We start from the raw sequence: 17,609 nt of genomic DNA on the forward strand, positions 1-17,609 counted from the left end.
TAAGAAAATATGTACAGTATTTTGATTTCAATATAATTATATCTGTAAAAAAAAAAAGATTGTATATTACATTAGATCTTATTCTAATTTTAACAGCACTATAAATTGTTTGCTCTTTAAAAGAAGTAACATAATAGTAAAAAGGATAAATCGAGGGAGGTAACTAAGTATATATTTAAATAAGTATTCTAAGGGACTTAATTTTTGAAACCGTAATACGGTAATTATATATTTCAAAATATTCTATATTGTTTTTCTGTTAAATAAGAATTATATATTTAACTACATATAAAATTAAACATTTATATAATAGTTGCATAGGGTATAAAATAAAATATATTTATCAATATTAATTATCTTTTCCATTTGTAAATTATAGGAATGTTAAGCTTAGATATGTTACATTAATTTTTTAAAGACTACCCCTGACCTCGCCATTATTTTCATACTTACCTGGCACAGGAGATTACAGTGATCCCCAAGGCTGTTCTCCCAGGTCGAGGCTCATCCATTGCACTTCGGGTGGGCTGAATCCTGCGATCACCCCAAATGTGGGTGACTCGGGTGCGTAATTTTTGCGTATGGGGGACTGCGTTCGCGCTATCCCCTGCCAAAATACAGAAATATTACGAGTGGTAAACAAAAGCTGAATCAATACAGACTAATTGGATATGCGAAAAAAAAACGTTTAGCAAAAGAGTGAGCTAAGCATTCTTCAGCTGTTATAACAAATAAACAACATAGGAGTCAACCCAATGCAATGAAAATTTTAAGTGATGCAAATGTGAAGCTAACTGTTGAAATTTAATTCACTATTTTTCTCTCAATTAAAAATGTAGTTCCTAGTGCATCCTTTTATTTTACTTTATGTATGTATTGTGTATACATCATTCATTGTTTCGGCAATAAGCTTCACATTTGTATTTACTTTTTACGGCTTATTTGATACCTATAATACCTACTCACTGTATCTCCTATATGTAGGGGCGTCACTAGGGGGTGCGGGCCGTACGGGATAACACCCAAAAGTAAGAAAATATCACTTTTGCAAAAGCAAACAATTTAATACATAATTATCATTTGCTAGATATCCAAATAAGATTATGCAAAATTAATATATTTAGCTAAAGAGCTTTTTTTTCCTCCTTCAAATATTTTGGTTGAATCTCCATCACAATGTTCACAACTTTACGGTACAACATAATTTATACCATCAGCAAAGCTTTAAACTGTACTTTCAGCTATGTACCAGCTGCTTGGGAACGAATAATGCTTTGATTTAAGAAAAATACAATTTCATCAAAGCTATTAAAAAGAACTGTAGTATCAGGAGACCAACCAGTAGCTAGTGTTTATCAAATGACGACAGTCTTCATACATAGCGTATTCCCAAAATATCACGAGGTATATGAAGAATTTTCATTACCTTTGAAAAATGGAAAACATTGGTTGTCGTACTTGGGATAAAAACAGACTGCGAAGTCATTGCTATCAATAAGCAAAGAAAAAATAACCACAACAACAACAATAAAAAAATAAATAAGTTTATCTAAGGGAAAGAACTTATAGCTTAGTGCACCATGAATGCAGAAATTATTTCCCCGTTTCAATATCAAACAAAAAAAAATAATCACCATTAATTAATTGAATACTTGGTGAACTTTTGAACTGATTCATGTTTTGTTGGGTACAATAAATAGTTTCAACTTAATCTTAGAATGGAATGAGTGAGAGAGAAATAATGCTACAAGGGAACGAAGCAAGACATATTTAACCATAGCTGTGAATACTGAAGGATTTACTCCCCTTACTGATCCTTAAGAATAATTAACAATAACTATATGTATATATAGTCTATGGCACAGGCACACATACTTGCGTTCAAGAGTGCCAATTACTTAATGTGTTACTGTTTATTAATACGTTTGAACAATATAATTATAGAATGAAGTCTAGTGAACACGCCTGCTGCCTCTTTTTCTTTCTTTCTCTGTGTTCTCATTTTTAGGTTGGAGGGTTCAGACTAATTGTCCTATATTTGAGATGAACTGCTCAGTGGTGTCCAGATCAGGCAGTTCTCAATATAGTTTTTTCTAACGGGGGTTTTTGGGACCAGCATCATGTTCGGGCCTCTCGATAAAGTATGCAGCTTGGACTTAGAACATTCTCTAGTGACTCTCCAAAATGGAAAATTTCTCTAGTCCCAAATTTTAGCTTCGGTGCTGTTTTATTCTGTTGTGTCCGGTTCTGAGGGAAAAAAAAATGTTTTTTATAGGAAGCAAAAGCGTTTTTCAGGATTTTTATGATTGTTTTGGCTTTGGTCAGGAAGACAATCTGGCTGTTCAGCGTAGTTGTGTGTTAGTGACTAGTTCTAGTGCTCCTTTTTCTATTCTGTGGCTGTCAGAGAGATCAACATTGCAATCGACTTATCTGTTGTTTTTTTTCTCCACAGGGTAATGAGCATTTCAACTTTCCTGAGATTATCCGTTTGTGTAAATTCTGAATCATTGGTTGTTAGCTTAATGGGTATTTAGATAGAAGTTTACTAATTTCTTGAACTCTGTTTGATTGTGGTAACATATTTTTATAATGATTTCGAGGATATCTATGTTCTAGTGTGGAATGATCATGCGCTGTTAGTTGATTCTTTATGTTTTCTGATTAATATTTCCTTTTGAGGTTCAGAGTTTCCTAAATAATTTTTTTTAACAGGTTTTGAGTGTCAGTTTTGGGGATTCTGGTTTTAAGTGGGTGTCTCTCTGGGTAAAGATTATTATTTCTCTTCTCTCATTTCCTCCATTGCTCTAACGAGTGTCTTTTTTTTTGTTTTTGCTCCTGACAATACCCATAGGCCATTAGATTTTACATTGTCTTTTTTTTTTCGTAAATTAGTTTGGGCTGCTCAGCCCCATGCTGCCTCAATAAACAATATAAAAAGTCGACGTTAACAGTAGGCCTTCGTTATACAATAACCTAACGTTGATGTGTCATTATGCTGGGTAGTTTACTGATTCATTTCAGCATAGTATTGTACTTACTGTACATGTGTCCAAAGTTAGTCTATTCAAAATCATTCATAAGAACACGTGACTACATTTGAGGACACACTCTAAAAATAGAATGTCTACCATTATTTATGTACATGACGCACGCGACCCAACCATAGATAAAGAGAAAAAGAAAGTTATCCAAAAAAAAAAAAACGATCTTAGTTTTAAAAACTGCCATCTGGTGTTTTTCCCTGCAATATTTAAGTTTGTTTGTTGTTGTTTTTTCTCCAAAGACCATGAGCTCTATTTTGTAAAGATTCTAGTTTCTTACTTTAAAACTTTCATAATGAGAGCACTTACAATTACAGTTTGTGTCTGTCTGCTAGTCATAGGTAAGTTATTTGTGCTTAATTGTCATAGAATGTGCTAAAAGAGTTTGTTAGATAGCAGGACCGGCCTTAGATAATTGAAGGCCCTAAACGAAGTGAATTTGGTGGCCACAAAGGAAACAGAAAAATAAAAACCAAACAGCGAAAAAATAAAAGTTGCAAATTTATTTAAAACCTAGTTTACTACAAGTTTATAACAACGAAAGTGTGCACTAGTTTCGTTTGTTCTTCTCTAAAAGAACTGTTACAAGTTATGTCTGAGGCTTCCACCAACTGGTTACCATTGGCGGCTGCCTAGTTTGCATATGCTTAACGCCGGCCCTGTAGGTAGGGAATGCCTTTTTTATATTTAAACAACACCTTTAGGAAATACTTTAATTTCTGTAACAGAATTGTTTCAAATCACTAAGTTTGTGTAAAGATGTTACAGTTACACTCAATTTCTGATTAAAGTATTTCTACTTAGTATTCGAGAGTTTTAGATTTTATATGCAATCACTTATTAGTACTGATTATGTGCTTAAATTAATCATCAAACTACTTTATTTGGTGTGAAGTCCGATACATTGTAGTATTTTGTAGCCTAGTTAATACAACGCGTACCTCCTTTAAATTCTTCCCGTATCCCACTTTGGGAACCACGCCCATTCTCAATCAAGTTGAACCCTCGACTCCTCCCATTATTATAAGGAAAGGTAAAGTAAATAACGTATTAGTTGTTTTCAAAAAAAAAAATAATAAAAAAATAACAAAACAATGCTAATATAAAAGTAATAGATCTAGAGTCTAGAGCATTTCTGGTTTTGGGAAACGTGTCAATTGACCAAGGCCGCACTTCACTCTAGCACCGTTTCTGTAACCACTTACCCATATATAAAATGCTGGATGAAAAGCTGGCAATCCGTTTGCATTACAAAAACAAAATTGAAATAAGACCTCAACCGGTGAAGGGGGCGTTGTGGTTGACTGGTAAAGCGTTTGGGAGGTGCGGTGGCTGAGCTGTTAAGCGCTTGCCTTTCGAACCTGGTGTCCTGGGTTTGAATTTCGGTGAAGACTGGAATTTTTAATTTCTGGATTATTAGGGTGCCCCTTGGTATCTAGTGATGGGCAAAAGTTAGAAACTTTTAGTTTAATAAAAAAAAATACTATTAAGGCCAAAGTTTAACTAGAAAATTTTTTTTAGTTAAATTAGTAGTTTAATTAATTTTTTTTTTTAGTTACTAACTAAAAAGTTCAATTAAATTTTTAAAACTTTTCAACATGTGGTAACGCATATCCCTGTTTTCTGGTTATGTGATATCAACAACCTTGATTATCAAAAAATGATGCAGTTAACAACTACTTTGTAAGTCTTCATTTGAAGAGGCTAGTGTTTTTTTCGGAGCTATTTTGTCGATTTCTTTTTCATTGAGTGACGATTTCATCAAGTCATTTATTTATTAACTTTTATTGTTCTCAGCACTCGCTAGTGTCCTGGCCCAGGCACAATGTCCGATGTTCTGTCCACGCATCTACGCCCCAGTGTGTGCCAGCAATGGTCAGACATATGCTAATGAATGTGAAATGCGGTTAGTCTCCTGCGAGTAAGTAACATTGAGAGAGTGGTCCAATACTTAAGGCCATCGCTCAAACTTAAAATTAAGTTTTTAAACATAACATGTTAATAACTGTAAGTAGTACAAGCAAAATGTGGTTACATACTGTAGTAGCTAATGGGACGGCCCTAACAATTGCTGGGCCCTATGCGAAACTGATTGCGCGGGGCCCAGTCTGGGTAGAGATAAGCATTATGTCAAAATTAAGATTTTGTATTTGCAATACCGTTTTATTATGAAAACTGAAAATGCCTTTTTTTTAATCGTGCGTAGTGTTGGCACCACAAAAAGACAATTTTGTCTATTTTTCAGGAGATTTTCATAATTTCAAGATTTCCAGGACTTTTTCGTATATTTTGTTCGTATATTTTGCAATTTCAGGAGATTTCTTGAAGGTACTAGAAAATCAGAAGCCACGGAAACCCTGTTATTATATATAAAGCCACGGAAACCCTGTTATTATATATAAAACTACGGAAAGCATGTTATTATATATAAAGCTACGGAAACCCTGTTATTATATATAAAGCCACGGAAACCCTGTTATTATATATAAAGCCACGGAAAGCCTGTTATTATATATAAAGCTACGGAAAGCCTGTTATAAAATATAAAGCCATGTTATATAATTTAACAATTTACACCTAGAACTAGCGCGGGGCCTATGAAAGTGCGGGGCCCTATGCGGCCGCATAGGTCGCAGTGGCCTAAGGCCGGCCCTGTAGCTAGATGAGGCCCATGTTTTTCTATGCTGTCCTGAGCTTTTTTGGTCACCATCTCTCTCCATGTAGTGCGGTCTAGGGTTATGTCGATATCAACAGATTAATTAGCGAAATTGGCAGAAATGTCAGGGCAAATGGAGACTGTTTTTGCGCCATCTTGCCGTCATTCATGGGAGTTGGTGAAATTCAACCCTTTTCATAAAAGAATGGGCATTACAAGAAATTTCTTTCCAAGGCAAAAGATAGTGAAGAATGGAGAAAGACAGTCAACAGATCTTGGGTGGAGTCCCAACGTTTTAACAGACTATGGGATAGATGAAGGGGAAGGGGGAGTGCGTCGGGGGCGAAGCTAGAGCTGATAATTGATGATTTTGGTTTGAATCCAATGTTGACTGACCTTCTTAGAAGACCTAAAATCCGTGAGCACAAGCTGGGAAGAGGCTGTGGAAGCCGCCAATGATTGATCTCTGTGGAGAAAGCTTGCCGCCCTATGCGCCGAATGGCTCGGGAGAATCTAAGCTGTAGCCCAACATCTGGGAACGAGATCTCACGTAGAGTACGCACGCAAGGCAATTTTTAATTCGTATAAACCTGTTTACTTGTCTTAATTATGGCACTGACCTAATTAACAGTGACCTGCACCACTTCACTTTTTTTTACATATAGGCACTTACCCTTGTTAATTAGTTAACAACGACCTACTCTTCTTCACCTTTCCATCGTGTAAGTCTTATTAATTAGTCAACAACGATCTATATCTATAACACTTTTAATAGTCTAATTTTCTCTTTTCATTTTTTTTCTCAGAAAACAGCTTGACCTTACATTGGCTAAACAAGGTCCTTGTTAAAACATCTTGTATCAAGGCCCACAACTTAACCTACATTAATTGTGGAAGATGGCACATTACTTGCTCAGAACATATATCTGAAAATTATTTTGAACCTTATCACTTGTTGTTTTAACTCTTTCCCTCCGTAATTATTTTCCTCGCTCCGTTGAAATTATTTATTTTGCTTATTTGTGTTTCACTACCCTGTTATGATTACATTTCAATAACTTTTGTGAATATAATCAGGAAATGTTAAATTATTTATAATCATAGAAGAATTTTATATAACACAAATTAAAGTTTATAAAATCAAAATTTACTCTAATCTAAATGAGACCAATCAACGTTGGTATCGTCAGTTAAGAGAGAAAGAGTTAACATATAACCCATATAGATTCCGATATTCCTATTTTGAATTTTATTTGTGTGAAGTTGGTCTAATGCACACTATAAACTTTGGTGATTAAAGACTTATTTGTTGGTGTTTTGGTCTGTTGCCAAGTTATGATAGAACGCATTTTTTATTCTTTGGTAATTTTTTTTTTATTCACAACAATTAAAACAAAATCACCGTACATAATTTACATTGTTTCGTTTTGTCTTAGAAGCAGTCAAACAAGTGTGGATAATTTCAACACTCAGATGTACGTATGTACACCACTGTCCATTTCAATCTAGAAGTCCAAGTCCTGCTGACCTCAGACACAGGGACCTTCGTGTCTCAGTGTGAGGCCAAGACTGTCTCTGATGAAAAAAAAATTAGGATTATTCACATCAATGTTTACAAAGCTCAATGTCTGTCTGTCTGTCTGTCTGTCTGTCTGGTAAGATTCTTTTAAACGTTTTGTTTCTCCCACTTTCCAGTCTCGGATCAATTTCAAACTTTGCACAATTATTCATTGTCGATGACAACACATAACTTAATATAGACAATTAACCATTTAATTATTCAATTAATTGTACTAATTATCTTTTTAAAAAGAATAGGGAAATTAAATATTGAAGCATTGACAGAGATGGCCGAATATATGCAACTCTTTCCCTTTTTTGGCTGACGGGTTTCTGATGAAACCAAAACATGGTCTGTCATAATTCATGTTAATATAAGTCACGTGAGGGAGACAGGAAAGGGAGCTTTTTTTTTAACCAAAGACAGAAAGAACGTGTTTTGTAGTGACCTATATCTTGTTACCGCCATCTCCCTGCTTCCAGCGAGACAATTGGGTTAGATGTCCACTAGATCTAGCTACATTCGCTACATTTGTGGTTATAATGACCATTTATTTCTGTCATTAAAACAAACGAACAAGCAAAATTTAAAAAAAATATTTTAATACTTATATAAGGGAAATAACTGCACATTTACTTCCATATCACTCAATACTGTAAGATATATTTCCCTTTTTCTATATAAAAAATAATTACCTATATTTGATTGATTAATTTTTTTTTGTTTGTTTTTTCTATTGAGTCATGTTTAGTTAGAGACAATTAATACTTGTGCAATCCGAGATTTTGAAGTGGGAGAAAATAACGTGTACACATATGTATGTGACAGACAGACGAGTGAGTTGATAGAAGCTTTGTAAAACAGATGAGTGGAAACATTCTATTGGACACCGGTCGACATGGTCAGCCACAGAAAACCATGGTTACGGCCGGTACATTTTGTGACTAAAACTAAAAATAATTAGGTTGACAATGTCGATCGATACATAGTGGAATATTTGACCCTTCTTAAGACTTGTACAAAAAAAGGTATACAAGATTTGAAAATGAAATAGCTTCAATTAATGTACAGGTCTATAAGTTGTTCTGGTGACGAAATACGAAATATAATTACAGTGTTTTATTTTGTATAAGGGACACTGACAGCACTTTAAAACAAAAAACAAGATTTTTCCGGAAAAATGTGTCCCCCCCCCCCCCCCCCATCAAATATGACAATTGCGAATATTTTGAAATGTACTTTTGTAGTGTTTTTGTAAACTGAAAGGCCTTTTGACTAAGATCAATATAAGCTATGTAGTCCAAAAATTAAAGCTATTGTTGTTTTTTTTTTTTTTTTTTATATTTTTTTTTAAAGAAATAGTTTGATGTAGGGTTTACATAGGTTTATGTTTGTAGACTTGTAGGGTTCAAGAAAACAACATCTGAATGTTATGGGGCTCAAAAAACAAAAAGAATCTGTATGTTGTACGGCAGTGATGCCCAACAGAATTCGACCTGCGGGCCATTTTAGTTACAACACTCGTGTCGCGGGCCACATTAGGGATCTAGTACTTACATTGATTAATTGGATATTTGAAGTTTATCTTTTTACGCGGCGGAAAATGGCTTCAATTCTCTACTTAAAATGTGAGAGCCATTGTAGCTGGCTTTACCAACGACTTATTTTTTTCTCTTTTTGGAAAATATTAATATCAATCCTTCAATCTCTAGGCGTAGTTTAACAATCTTACATTGGCGGCTGAAATTAAAGAATTCCGCCATATTTGTTTAATAATGCCGTTTATATGTTGGTTTTTTTTTTTTCAAAACTGTCAAGCATGTTGGCTTATTATCACGTTCCACAAAACAGTAAAGATCGTTCACTTTTCCAGCTAGATTCTACATTCAGAGTCCTAGTTAATAAATACAAATGTTAAAGGTCATGGACATGGTACCAATCCATTAGAGAAAGATTGAGTGCCCTACCGTATGTAATTACACATTTTCAACCTTTTTTTTTTTTTTTGGAGGAGGGATTATCTACACTTTGTGCCGATGTTTCTTAGGGTCGGGTGGAATCACGTCGAGGGCGAATTTTGGGCATCGCTGTTGTAAGCAATGTAAATATTTATTGTAAATGTTTTTAAAATAACAAAATTTTGTATGTTGTACGGTTCTCTCTCTCTCTCTCTCTACTAAACGATGTATAATTTTCCCCTCTCTTTCTGTTACAATTCCACTTTCTCATCAGCTTACATGCAGGAGATGGACTCCATGGTACAGATATTGGCATAAGTCAAGCCATTGCTAGCACAAACTGGCCTGTAGATAAACGTACAGGCAAGGTTACATGGCGGCTGTGTCACCTGGCCACTTACGTCTCTCACAGCTGGGGAGACCAAAATTAAATGTTCATCAAATCAAAGCTTTAGTATTTATATCTCTCTAACTTTTCAACCAAGCACAAACAACACCGACAATATTAAAAAAAACAAAAAAGTTCTCCTTTCAGACCTTGCGATCTGTAGGGCAGATGATGTTAAGGTCATCTGTTTCTATTTGGCCAACGGTTAATGAGCAGGGTACTTTCCCCAACTCAAGTCAGCTACCTAAAGTCCCGTAATTCACATAGATTCGAACTCAGGTCCCCAGGTTCAGAAGCCAAGAGCTTAACCACTCAGTCAGCGCGCATCCAATCTTTAATATGATAAGTTATCTGTCCATAGCTATTTGGATCTATTAATAGCTTAATGAAGTGCTTTTTTTTGCGTGGTTTTTTTTAATTTCTTTTAAACTTTATTTTAAGTGTAAAGTCCATTTTATATTGTGTGTTTGGAATAAATAGAAGTTAAGGAAAATGACATTTGAGGATTTTCACGATAAACTAAGCAGTGTCAAATTAAACTTCAAGGTTACTAACTAAAGAAAAACTAAAGAAAATAGAAAAAAATAATTTAAAAAAAAAAAGCTTTTATTATGAGTATTTGTATCAATTAGTTTAGATCAGTCATGTAATTAAATTTGTAATAGATCTATACTAACAATCTGTGCGATTAGAAATTAACAATTGTTTTGGTTTAGCGAAATTCCATTCTTTTAGCTTCATCAATACGCTATGACCTGTCACTTGCCAGGACCCGTTTGGAAAGTGGTGGGGGGCGAAAGAAGGTGATTATCGTGGAGGTTACCGTGGTCGCTTTTAAAATGCATTTCATTTTTAAAGTTGTAGCAACCTGAATTCAAACACGAGGGCTATATAAGCCTCCTCAAGCCAAAATACTAACCACTGTGCCAGAAAAACGCTTATAAAAATACAAAGTTTTATAACTATCAATTGTTGGTTTCAAGCATTAAAGCAACCACATATATCTTTATGCATAGTTTAAAGGGGACTAATTCAACCAACTTATTCCACCTTATCAGTTAAGTACAATTTCTTTCCCTCGTTGAGATACCAAGCAAAATAATTAATTACCACTAACTGGTTAATTTTTTTTATTGCTTCTTGTGCTGTCAGATAAAAGAAATAATTATGTAAAATTTCATCTTGATCCGAGATTGAGTGTGGGAGAAATAACGTGTATAAACTTTTTTTTTACCAGACAGACAGAATGAGTTGATATAAGTTTTGTAAAAATGAGCTAAAAATTGAAGAACTTAAAGAAAATTTGATACTACAGTGCTAAAAAGTACGCGCAGATTACCATGAACCTTTTAAATTACAAAGCTATCAACACTTTCTGTATTCTATGCACCGAATAGACCAAAAAAAAGCTAGAGATCTAGTTAGTTGTGATTTTTTCGTCAAAGTTGAAAATTTCTAATAGAAAAAAATAAAAATTACATACAAAAGATGAATAAAAATAAAATAGAATAAAAAAAAAGAAATGAAAGACGATAAAAAAAAGTATACAGAAGGAAGGATTTTTTAAGTTTCTATTCAAAATGAGTGGTAAAGTTACCTACCAGAGCCGAGAAGAAAAAATGTTAGATAAAATAATAGCTTAAACATGGCAGAAGTTTGGTTTATCTTCTGAATGAAACTTTGTAATTTTCATGACTGCGTCGATAGTTGTTGGTTTTTTTTTTAAAGTTACGTCACATGGGACAAGCCAGGTGTGGACAAAATAAGACTACAATTTAAAAACAAAAAACCTTACAGCATTTGAAAAGAACAAGAAATCAGTATCTTATGCACTGAGTCGGCCTGAATGTTTTTACAAAGCTTTTAGTAACTCACTGCGTCTGTCTGTCTGTTAAAGATTTTGTACATTCCATTTCTCCACTTCCCATTCTCGGATCAAAACGAAACTTTGCATAATTATTTATATACGATAACACAAAAAAAATATATAACCAATAAATTCATCAATTAGGTGTCATTAATTGTGTTTCTATAGTTTAACTCTATCAGTGCGAATTATTTTGATAGAAAAAAATCGAGTTTTTCATCATTTACTCGCTGAGAGTAACGCCGCACTGAAAGAGTTAAAAAGGACTACGGAGTAAGACCTTGCAGTTTTTAGAGATAATGGCATAGATTTTTGCCGTTCTTCCTACTGGATACGTTTTGTTTTTAAGAGAGCATTTTTTTAAAATATATTTTACTTATCTTTCAGAGAATGTTTTAGAGTAAAATTATTTTAAACGAACTTCTTTAAGAATGTGGGTGTGGTTGGGTGTGTGTGTGTGTGTGAAAGAGTGATGCGGTAGTCAAGTTCAAGTACAACCAGTGCATAGTGCGTGAAACTATCTGAAGTTATAGAACAAAGATCAACACTCACACACACACAGGTTTCCCGACGAATTGCAATGGTCAGTCATTTATTCAACATGTATCCACAACTTAGCGACTCTAGCCTTTATATACTGTACATGCTTTGTGATAGGGTAGACTCTCTTTACATATCGCTTACATCTTGAAAACAAAAACACGCATATATAGTGTAATAAAATAAAAGCATTTTTAGTGACTGTTTTATTTGGCAAAAGAGAGAGAGGGAGAGAGAGAGGAATAAAGAAAAATAGAGAGAATAGTGAGAAAATAGGTAAAGAGACATAGAGTGCGTGAGAAAAATAGAGAAAGAAAGAGAGAGAGAGAGGGAGGGGGGGAATGTTTTAAAACTGTGTTTTCTATGTCTGATAAAGAAACAAATAAGAAGGTGGCGGAATCCATTTTGTACCAACTTACAAGAAACTTCAAAAAAAAAAAAAAATAACAAAAGCTGTATTTCTTTGTTCAATGGTATATGTGTGTATCTATCTGTAACTGTGTGTGTGTATCTGTCTTTATCTGTGTGTGTGTGTATCTGTGTGTAGTGCGAGTGAGTTGTTCCTAATATTTTATCACAGAGAGGGCTGAGAATAGAAACGCAAAACACTCCTCCCCCCCCCCCCCCCCCCGTCTTTGCTTTCTAATGCCTACCTTCTAAAGCCTTCCACACTTTGCCCTTGGGTCCTAGCAACGAATAGATCTAGATATTTTTTCCACGGATATTAGCGGTCTTAGAACACTGGTCTTGGCCCATGTATCTTCACTTTGTAAACATTATGATGCCAAAATAAAGGAAATGGTGAGAGAGGGAGATATAGAGTCCCCCTTTCCCAGTCTCTATGGAGTATACTTACTGCATGCAATATAATAACCCCCAGTGGACAAAGGTTTTGTCTGCATTGGTTATGGAAAAATATATAGGTCGCAAGTGGGTTTGTGTAGTCATGTAAAAGACTGCAATCGAAATCGAAGGCATTGTCCTTTTATATATAACAAATGTATGAACTAATCTATTATGTTGATACAGAAACATCGGGGGGGGGGGGGGGGGGGGAACACCGTTCTATTCATTTTCGATAGTATTAAAAAATAGATTTTGTTAATCTAGATTTATGCCATGAACACTCAACAATGCATACACAGCGCCAGACCTGTTCATGTCAACTACATACAAAGTTTTATCAAAAACAGAAAAAAAAAAGTGCTAAAAAATTATAAAATGGTTCAACTGGGGGTCGAACCCAGGACCTCTCGCGTGTGAGGCGAGCGTGATAACCACTACACTATTGAACCGACATACACATCATCATAAATAGATAAGTTGACAATAAAAGAAAAAAAAAGACAATGTGTGTTCCTAGTGAAGCCATGGTGAAGATATGAAGTTCGCAGGCTTAATCTCATCATTGCTTGTTAAAGTCATTGGTGGATTTACATTTAGGCAAAAGCTATATCAAAGCCCCCTCTCCAAAAAGAAGAAAAGTCAAAGCATATATTTAGAAAGAAAAGCAAAGGAAAAATTGACTCATGTTGATTATAAAGTGGGCATAGCTAGTGTAAGTGTGGGCGGCTGGATTTATAGATCTCCTATAATCATAGTATAATAATACTATAATGGGGTATATCTCAAATAGCTTAGACTAAAGGGCCTTATCAAATCTAAATCCGACCCTGGTTACAGTCAAAGTAGAACGAAAAGGTAATAATTAACAGAATGCCGAAAGCAAGCAAAAAGAATGTTAAGTGGGCCTACATTTAATAGTTGTCAATACGTTTTTGGGTCTGAAAAGATTTGTAGACTAGTAACCTAGATGTAAATCTGATTACGTTGATGAATGTTGAACAAAGGCAGAGAAAGACAAAGAGACAGAGAGAGACCGAGAAATAGTAAGAGAGAGTCAGAGAGAGACTGACAGAGAGCGAGACAGAGACTGCAGTTTTTAGGAGAGTAATGGCTCATTATATATTATGGTATTTATTGTAGGCAACAATACAAATAACCATTTTCTGGAGTCCGGTGTGGACAGTATAGAAGCTCTAATTACCATTCGATAGCTGCGCTGGGTAGGACAACCCGCGTGGTGGACGACCGTATGCCTAAGGCGATCTTGTCTGGCGAGCTTAAAGACCAACTGAAGAGATTTTGGGGGTCAAACAGCGTGACAGAGGTGTCCCCCAGTAAGCGCTATAAAGATCAGCACAGGCGCCATTTCGCCATCACTGGCATGGAGGAAAGTAACTGACAGCAGATGGCCTATGAAAGAGACACTGGAATGAGCTCTCACGAAAGCCGCGGGACACACATTTGAGACCCCCCTCAACCCCCCCCCCCCAAAAAAAAAAAAAACTTGTTGAAGACAGACGCAGAAGACGAAAAGAAAACTTAAGTAGATCCCCAGGGGACAACGGCTTTGCCTGCATCAGATGTGGAAAACTATGCAGGTCGCAACTAGGTCTGCATAATCCTGTGAAACATCACACTTATCCTTAATCTTCGGAGTCGAAGACATTGCCATTACTATTTCTTTTATTTCACTCATTTAGTATCTTCTAAATTCATCCTCTCTGTCTCCCTCTCTCTTAACTTACATGCAAGACATAGAGTCCATAACACAACGGCTGGCGTAGGTGAGACCATTGCTGGCACAAACTGGCAAGTAGATGAATGGACACATCATGTTACACGGAGGTGATGTCTCCTGGCCACTTACATCCTGTACCGCTGCAGAGACCATATGGCAAACAAAATGAATTTAGATCTTTAATTATTTGACCTATATTATTATTATTTTTATTATAGTTTTAGCTCGATACAAATATTTGGATGATCTAATTTGAAATGATAAATGAATGAGCTCTCTTGCTCAAACCAAATGTGTTTAAATTAAAGACAGAATTTTTAAAGCTTTAGAAAATTAAATTTCTTCTTCCATCTTGGAATTCATTAAAAAAATGATTTTAGTTTTCTACCACAGACATCATTACTTCGTAAGTTCAAAAGATTTTGTTAGCTATTTATTACTATATAGGAGGCGCGGTGGCTGAGTGTTAAAGCGATTCGCTTCCGAACCAGGGGTCCTGGGATTTTGAATGTCGGGATCTTTGTGGCACCTCTGATTCCATCCAGCTCAAATGGGTACCTGACATTAGTTGGGCAAAAGTAAAGGCGGTTGGTCGTCGTGCTGGCCACATGACACCCTCGTAAACCGTAGGCCACATAAACAGATGAAATTACATCATCTGCCCTATAGGTCGCAAAGTCTGAAACTTTGTTTGCTTATTTGTTTAGTGTTTGTCAAAAACATTCTTTTCAATGTTGAAAACATTTAGTAGTTCTTATTAGTTTGTGAATAATTTATCTATGTCAGGGTTCATTTCTTGCTTCCCTTGACTTGGCTCATTAGGCTCGTTAGGGGTGTGAATACTCAATTAGAATTAATTAATACTTGCTTGGCTCATTAAGGGTTACTCAAATAAGAACAATTAATACACAATACACATCAACTCTAACTCCCGCTCTCAATGAATACCAAAATCTCTTTAATATCAGATAAAGCACACAATTATATCACTCTCAAGAAATAATACAAACACCAGTCCAGAGAGTAGCCGTACAACCTTCCTGGACCTGGAGCAAGACCAGACTAACTAACACACTCTCTCGCACACTTAACAAAGACTAAATCATTCAGCTCATAACACGAGCACGACTATTTACATTCATAACCTGGGACTACATTAAACAAGGGGCTATCACTATCATACCAAAATATCAAAGTAACATATTCACTTGCCATACCTCCCCTTGACAATCTATAAATATCTTTTTCGTTCAGACCCTATATACTACATGAATAGTGATAATAAGGCGTTGTGTGTGTGTGTTTCTCTTTTCTCTATACATGTATTTATGTAAAAAAAAAAGGTGTAGTTGATTCCAAAGTTTTTGTTGTTATTTTCAACCATGGTCGATATTCACATTTTCTCCTCATGCCTATGACCTTATAATGCTTCCTGAACGATCGCTTACTTACTTAGACTTATGTCCTCTCGCGCCGTTCGACGCGTTGGGCGGTAAGCTGTATCCACAAAGATCTGTCACTGGCAATGTCTGAAGTCTCCTACCACCTGGTGTCCACTGTTTTGAGGTCCTCCATGAAAGTGTGGCACCAAGCTATACGAGGACTTCCCTGTTTGCGCTTTCCTCGTATTAGCCTCCATGTCATCGCAACTCTTGGTATTGGTATCTTGGTTCATTTTGTCGGAGACCTCATGCGACACTCTGTCATAACCTCGCTAGGTGTTGAACTCCCAGGATTTCTTTGTTTGAGATTCGATCCATATAACTGACTCCCAAAATCCGTCTCAGCCATTTTTGTTGAGCCACATTTACTCTTTTCACAATTTTGGCAGATGACTTCCATTTTAGTTTAAATTTTAGTTTGAAGCGCTAAAATGTACACAAAATGATCATATGAATATACATAGTTTATCAGCAGGTCGTTATATCCAGCAGAGACACTAAAATAGCTAGTTATGTAGGCCTATTGTTATCCACAGTGCCGGATTTAGGGAGTGCAAGTTGGGCTACAGCCTTGAGGACTCCACAAGTATTTGTTTATCATTTTTAACGCTAACACTTTAAATCTTACGTCGGCTGGCAACAATGTCGTGATTAAGTAGTGTCCGCTTGTAGCTGTAGTATGATCGGAATATGTAAATACCAGTACAGCTCCGGATTTACGACAGTGCGTTTACCAATGAGCTAACCCTCCACAAACTCAAACATGCCCTTTCTTAACACTAAAATAATAAATATTAAATATTTTAAAATAGGAATGTGAGATTAAGTTTACAAGTATTCTATTTCTTTCTTCTAAAATAGAGCATGCTTTTAGATATAAGTATTTTCATTCATAGGGAATCTTTCTTAAAGCTTTAGTAAGATTGTAGGGGCCTTCACAAAAATCTTGCCCCGATGACTTCATATACTTCAATCCGGCCCTGGTTGGGCGCCACTTGGTACGTTCCTTTCTAAGATGAGACTCTTTGAACAGTACATTAACACTAAAACAACAACGTCATCGTTTAGAACTCATTTAATTTCCATGAACACTAGAACACTCTTTCGTTTCTATTTCTCCAATTTGGTTCTCTCCTCCTTTCAACACGCATTCGCACCATTTCACATTGACACTAACATGCGCACGTAACAAAGAGCAACACGTTATGTTTGAAACTATTGGAGAATGTAATTAATAGAAGCAATATAGTTCAATACCTTTACAAGCAATGAACACAAGAAGTCTCACCTGAAGCGATAATGAAACCAATTAAACACAGTGTGAAATAAAACATTGTTAATTGTTAGATCAACGAACTCAATAAAACTATTTCTATCTTTCAATGAATGGGACTGTAGAGCCATGTGTCTTGACGTGGGAATATAGCCAGATGAAACTTTCTTGCTCCTAATTGTGGTCAACAAGCAGGTTTTAATCTATTTAGGAGATGATATTTGTGTCTTTTTTTTTTTTACTGGTGGACAATGTAGAGAAATCATTGTTTTGTGTATTATAAACGAATGAGGAGGAGG

At 35.5% G+C, this 17,609-nt stretch overlaps 1 protein-coding gene and 2 non-coding genes across 4 annotated transcripts; 1 reads left to right on the forward strand and 2 right to left on the reverse strand.

Annotated features, from left to right (window-relative positions):
• Positions 1–445: 445 nt before the first annotated feature.
• LOC129922209 (U1 spliceosomal RNA) lies at positions 446–610 on the forward strand. Its single transcript, XR_008774179.1, has one exon. It is a non-coding gene; the product is annotated as a U1 spliceosomal RNA (small nuclear RNA).
• Positions 611–7,103: 6,493 nt separating this feature from the next.
• LOC106056168 (turripeptide Gsp9.3-like) lies at positions 7,104–17,486 on the reverse strand. Of its 2 annotated transcripts, none has more exons than XM_013212776.2 (3): positions 17,326–17,486; positions 14,603–14,735; positions 7,104–7,272 (listed from the first exon to the last, which is right to left on the reverse strand). In XM_013212776.2, exons 1-3 carry the CDS (start codon positions 17,369–17,371, stop codon positions 7,227–7,229), a joined length of 225 nt encoding a protein of 74 aa, XP_013068230.2. In that variant the 5' UTR covers positions 17,372–17,486; the 3' UTR covers positions 7,104–7,226. The 2 variants fall into 2 exon arrangements, with proteins under 2 accessions (XP_013068230.2, XP_013068229.2); XM_013212775.2 differs by lacking the exons at positions 14,603–14,735; positions 17,326–17,486 and adding exons at positions 9,496–9,628; positions 11,206–11,340.
• Positions 13,234–13,306, reverse strand: Trnav-cac (transfer RNA valine (anticodon CAC)). Its single transcript has one exon. It is a non-coding gene; the product is annotated as a tRNA-Val (tRNA).
• Positions 17,487–17,609: the final 123 nt, after the last annotated feature.

Source organism: Biomphalaria glabrata, chromosome 12 (genome assembly GCF_947242115.1).
Source record: "Biomphalaria glabrata chromosome 12, xgBioGlab47.1, whole genome shotgun sequence".
Lineage (NCBI taxonomy): Eukaryota > Metazoa > Mollusca > Gastropoda > Planorbidae > Biomphalaria > Biomphalaria glabrata.